The 6053-nt window shown below is 44.2% G+C and overlaps 1 protein-coding gene across 1 annotated transcript; it reads right to left on the reverse strand.

Moving 5' to 3' along the window:
* Positions 1–343: 343 nt before the first annotated feature.
* On the reverse strand, positions 344–5599 carry LOC148024338 (uncharacterized). The gene is made up of 4 exons (XM_087693689.1): positions 4381–5599; positions 790–1856; positions 593–694; positions 344–497 (listed from the first exon to the last, which is right to left on the reverse strand). The coding sequence occupies exons 2-4, from the start codon at positions 1777–1779 to the stop codon at positions 441–443; spliced, it is 1149 nt and encodes a 382-aa protein (XP_087549815.1). The 5' UTR covers positions 1780–1856; positions 4381–5599; the 3' UTR covers positions 344–440.
* Positions 5600–6053: the final 454 nt, after the last annotated feature.

Here is a 6053-nt window from a genome sequence, read left to right on the forward strand (position 1 = left end):
AATGATATTAAGACATATATGGCCTCATCTTGCAAGCTCTTCCATTGGTGTAGTGGGAACTTGTGATGAAAGTTTTTCCATAACCACTTCATCACTTCTAATGACATTCATGTGTTGGGATGGGATCCCATTGAATTGTAGAGTAGTTGGATTAAGTGGCCATAACCCGATGGCCCTAAAACCAAATGTGATGTTGCTTTTGGTACATGAAAATTGGAATGCCTTGGTACAAAATAGTTTCAGTAATGTGTACAATGCTCGTGTAAATAAATGCAAAGTGTACTTGAATCATAACACTGATACATGAAATAAATACATGATCGCATAATGAAAGCAATCGGTACAATCATGGCAAGATACTACTACTACATAGAAAATGTCTACACAAATCATGTGACCAAAAAAGAAGAGTATGTGAGCTCCAGGGATCCAAGGGCAAGCTATAGATCCTCGCCATTCGAAACCTCGTCCCATTGCATAGGAGCATCAAACAGACTCTGCAAATAAAGAAATAACTATACATCAGTCCACCATACAATAATGCATTTTAATTAAACTTAGTAACTAGGGACAAGAAAGATGAGTGACTTACAAGGCCACCGCGTCCATACAATCGATTGATCAATGTAGTGAGACCGTGTCTCTCTGCATATCGAGTCTCTAGACAGGTGGGATTGCGGTTTGTAATGGAATGCTGCAAAGAAAACAAAACACAACTATTAGAAACACGATTGTCAATACAAGGGATATTGCAAAAAAATAAGCAAGCAAAACCAAAAAAAAACTCACGAAGTCCTTCAGATATGTCTTGTGGCTGCCACTCCCAAGATGATGGACCACTCCTGCATCTAGTCGTGCCCTCGCTGCCTCGCGTTGCTGTCTCCAACGTCCTAGAGAATCTGTAGCCTCCTCCGTGAGTCGGTGCCAGTTGTCTACGTCTAGCCACTCGAGCTTTGAGGCCCCACTCTTAAGTGCTTTGCATACGTCCGATCGTCTGTGTGACATGTACGCACGTATGCACTCCATCATCCGGCCCATGGAAAACCTATCTGCTATGGCTGGTAACGGAAACTTCTCATGCGAGGATGCTACTATGTAGTCCTTGTTCCCCTCTAGTATGTTCTTCCAGTGATCCAAGACGTTGTGCCGAAAAACTTGTTGGCACAACTCTCTCATACGAGCCATCACCCTCCTCCCCTCATCATTCATGATGATGGCTTCTATTCTATCATCTACAAAATATCCATACCCTTCTGAGATATGCCTAAGATGTGTCCTCTCCCACCTGCGACCACGCTGCTGGGCATATCCAGGAGACCCTTGTACATCTGGTGTACCTATGGGGGTAGTATCTCTCGAAGTAGCACCCATAGGGGTGCCACCTGCGGATGGTTGAGCAAAAGCTGGAGTGACTGGAGTAGACATCCCCATAGGTGTGACAAATCCCATAGGTGACACAACTCCAACAGAACAACGAGACGGGGACATTGCATCGGTACCTCCACAACAACCACATGAGCCACCCTCTCTCGAACTTGCACGAGAGCAACGAGTAGCACTTGTATCCCGAGGCAACCGCGGGCTCACTGCATCCATGTCTCTGTAGCATCCCCTAGAACCACTCCCTCCATTCGGCCCAAGTCTAGAGCGTCGACCTCGTCTACTAGAAACTGAAGCATCAAAGTGCACTGAAGTAGATTTAACAGAACGGCCTGATGGTGTCTGAGACAGCTCTTGGTCCGCCATATCTCTGAATTGAGCTATCTGATGTGGAGACATACGTGTGAAGATCTCCTATACTCCTTGTGGCTCATTCCTCGACTCATCATGCTGATCTAAATATCCACAAAAGTCACCTACACATACAAAAATTGATGTTAGCATAATCAATATAAATCATACAAAGCATGATAATATAAATCTTTAAAAAATGATCTTACTTAAAATACATATATTATGTACCCAATTCATCAACGAATTGAGTAGGTGGATGCTCCAAGTATGAAGTGCCCTATGGTTCCATGTCAATCTCCTGACACAACTTCGCATACACTGAAGGTCGATAGACATGTCACCACAAAAGGATGAGTCCACCTCGTTCTCAAAGAATTCTTGGACTCTTGTATTTCTATCATTGCTACTCGATTCTGGCTCCTCTACATGCTCCAAGCTTTCGGTGGCCTCCACCCCTTGCAATATCGACCCCTCCATTTGCATATTGTCCTAATCTATTCTTGGAACATCGCTTTAATCATATACTCTCGCACTTCGGGGAGCTGAAGGTATAACGTACCACCATCGAGGTTGTCGGGGGTTTGGATAGAAAATCACATATTCAAAATCACGTACAAGAGAGATTCAACTATTGTGACATGTACCATGTCGTAATACAATTAAAAAAAACATGAGTTCATGCACTTGTTCACAATGGGCCGGTAACACAAACGTGTCGCACAAATCCGTCCATCTTTTTTCGGAATCTATTTTGAGAAATCCAAATGGACCTTGTCGAACTGTTGCTCCAGCTCCTTCAAGTACCACTTTGAACCATTGTACATCGAATAGGATCATGGAGAAGCTACGGTAATCCACCGTGACAATACTTTGCAAGTTTTCAAAATACTCCATCTCATCTATAACCATGTTTGGATCCGTTGCTCATCATCGGCTCTCTTGCTCGAACTTTGCCATGATACCACAATCTGTTGTGGAGCGCATTTTGTCAATATGCTCCACGCGGAAATGCCATCCGCGTGACCACACCGCACTATATATTTTGTACTGTACATTGAAACACTCAATTAGTTGTCGCATATAAATATAGATACGACAAACCCTAAACACATCATCACCTTTGAACTACATCCCCTCGAGAATTCCCACTCCTCGGTTGAGACCTCCACCCCTTCGCGAGATGCTGCGGTCAAAGCTCCATGCAACCATTGTATTGACATAAACCGCAGCATCTCCTCCATGCTCTCGAGATATTGAATCGGTCGATGGCGCGTACTACATCAAAATTTAGATCGCGCTTCCTCCCGATCTTTCTTAGCTTGCTGGTACCTAGCGAGCCATGTCTCCATGGAGGCATGGTGCAACATACAAAAGCGATTCACTTTCTCCTCTATTGCATCATCCATTCTTTTTTTCTACCCCATTTTCAACCACCACATCTCTGGTCAGTCTATCATCGCCCTTCAGCGACCATAGCATACTATTGTCTGAACCCACCGTTAGTAGCCATTGTGAAATATGCACTAACACCTCAGACACCAACCAACCTTCAACCATGCTACCTTCTAGCCGAGCTCGTTGTCGCACAAAGCCTTTCAGGGTTTTCATGAAGCACTTTAAGAAAAACATCCATCACGTATGGACAGGTCCAGCAATCTCCACTTCATTTACAAGATGCATAACAAGGTGGATTTGTATCGTGAGCATGCTGGTAGGCAGGTATTTCTCAAAGAGACATAGTGTCTCTACTACTCCCCGCCTTGCGGATTCAATAGAGGATGTCTTAATCTCCTTCTGTGAGATCCATTGCACTAAAGTTGACAACCTATAAATCACCCCGCGTATTTCTGGAGTAAGGCATCTTGCGATCACGATTAGTAGTACAAACTGCCACAAATGAGATAGCATTATGAACAACAACTACACTCCAAATAGCAAAATACGTAGGCCACTTATAATCCATTCGTAGTACAAACCTAACATATCTTATGCTAATCATGGGATTTTAGCCCTGATAATTAGTTGTCTTTAGAAAACGCGGACCTAAGAGAACGCATCATGCCTGTTGGAGTGTGGATAGACTTAACTATTTGCTTCACAATGCGCTCTTCTTTAGTGGACAAAACCCAAGGAGCGCGAGGTAGGTGCAAGTGACTATCAGCACTCGACTATGGCCAAAGCACCTTCATCTTGCCTACCTCCTTCAAATCCATCCATGCCCCTATAGTGTCTCTCTTTCCTGTGATGTGGTCCCATAGTAAGATGCCCATGTTCTTGAAAATATGCATGGGATCCAATAAGTGGTTGATTTGTAAGTATGTAAAAAACTGAGAACTGTCGCATTCCGTTTGGATGTGACTCCGTGTGGACCATTTTCAGCTCGTACCAGCTTTGGGCATTCATACATGCTGGAGGTCGTCCAAGAAAACCTTCCATGAGTTCATGACCCTCTGGCAAGAAAGTGGCGTGTCCTTGATATACTATCTTTTTCATGGTTTGTGACCTTCGGGAGTCTAACTGTGGCCCACACAATGGACATACATGATAACCTGAGGTAACCAAACCTATCCCAATATCTCTATCCAGTGAATACAAACTTGAACGAGCTATGATAGATATTACCAACGAGAACGGAAGCCTACTTACCCAAGCACTCTCTGAATCCCGGAAAGTCATGCATGGTCCACATGAGAATGGCTTGAATATTGGCGGACCGTCGACCATTGCGCTTGCTCATATCTTACACGGTGACCCCCTCCTCCCACAAAATCTTAAGCTCATCGACTAATGGACAAAGATACATGTCCATAGTTTTGACTTTGTAGCGGCTGGGAACGAGCAAGCTAAGGATGAGATGTCATTTTTTCGTAGAAAGTCATCGAGGGATATTGTAGTTGACAATGACTATAGACCACACACTGTAAGAAGTTGATCACAGACCGAATAGGTTCACGCCATCCATAGCAAGAGAATTGCAAGGGACCAAGATGCCTTGAGGTAGATGGACAACTAATGGGCATAAGGCAATACAGGTGAACCATGGATGCCATGAGATATAAAAGCGTGGGCTGCCTTCAAGAGTACATAGTGAAGATTGGGAAACAAGGGCTTAGCATGCATGACAGAGAGAACTGATTGGTTTAATCAAGATGAAACATTCAGAATATACATTGAACTATGGTAAGAGAGGGATATCAAGCATGCTTATTGTGGACTATGGTAGAGAGGGAGGGCAGAAGGAGTTTGGACAGAAGTGTGGTGGTACACTTTCTGTTGTGACCCTTCTCCTGAGTCCTTTCATTGGGCAGTGCTTGGTTTTGATCCATGGCAAGTTGTATGACAATCCATACTCGATTGGGTGGGTTGGAAGTGGGATCTAGGTGAATGTGCCTTATTCATTGGTTTACTCCAAGCAGTAGTGAAGCAATAGGCTTGAAGAATATGCAGCGAAGCATAGGTAGTGGACTCTAGTGGAGATGGAGAGCATGCATACTTGCTATGGACAGAAGGGGCAAGAGGAGATAGTGCTTGATGCTGCTTGAAGAATACATGATGAGGAATACATGGGGAGAGCAAGAGAAGGTAGGACAGTGTTGCGGTGAAGAATATGTAGTGAAGAATACACAGTGAAGATAGATGTTGTAGTGAAATAATATGCTTGAGGAGGAAGAGCAAGAGGAGATTAGATGGATGAAGCTTGAAGAATACACAGAGAGAGAGAGAGAGAGAGAGAGAGAGAGAGAGAGAGATGCTACTTGAAGAGTACACGGTGAAGACACATGTTGCAGTGAGGAATATGCTTGAAGAGGGAGAGCAAGAGGAGATAGGACAGAAGTGTGCTGCTGTCATGACCATTTTGCTGTGCCATTTTGTCGGGGAAGATAGGGCGGTTGAGTACTTACATGTGGATCTCTTGGGTTTTTGTGGGTAAGAAGCATTCGTGGGTGGTGTGGGGACCAATAAATGGACAAAGAAGTGGAAGAAGAAGAATCGAGCGTGGAGATGAGAAGGGGATCCTCTTTTTTAAAAATCCAAGGTAATGCAGAGTTGGCAATCAGTGAAGAATATAGAGATCCTGTTTGTTGGAAGCAGCTATGATAACAAACAGTCTCCCAGACAAACAGTCTGCCAAACTAGGTTTTGCCGTGCACCTTGCCTTGGCACAATGCAGCAGATCACTCCTTAGCGATCTGAAGAGCCGTTGATCGATTGTATTAGACCAAGCATCTAACAACAGAGGAGAGAGATCCTTCCCCTATGGGTGCGCTCACCGGGTGGATCTCCTACCTGGCAATAAAAGGAGAAGACTTTTGGTCTGT

Source organism: Lygodium microphyllum, chromosome 15 (assembly GCF_053477565.2).
Source record: "Lygodium microphyllum isolate KBCC chromosome 15, Lygodium_microphyllum_v1.1.10, whole genome shotgun sequence".
NCBI lineage: Eukaryota > Viridiplantae > Streptophyta > Polypodiopsida > Schizaeales > Lygodiaceae > Lygodium > Lygodium microphyllum.

What these genes read in the sequence shown, in the direction of transcription:
- LOC148024338 (XM_087693689.1), bottom strand. Translation starts at nt 1,779, where the DNA reads ATGTCTCCACATCAGATAGCTCAATTCAGAGATATGGCGGACCAAGAG. An exon ending in AGACATATCTGAAGGACTTC is followed by an intron (nt 695 to 789) that starts GTGAGTTTTTTT and finishes TTTTCTTTGCAG; the next exon opens with CATTCCATTACAAACCGCAA. An exon ending in TGTATGGACGCGGTGGCCTT is followed by an intron (nt 498 to 592) that starts GTAAGTCACTCA and finishes CTTTATTTGCAG; the next exon opens with AGTCTGTTTGATGCTCCTAT.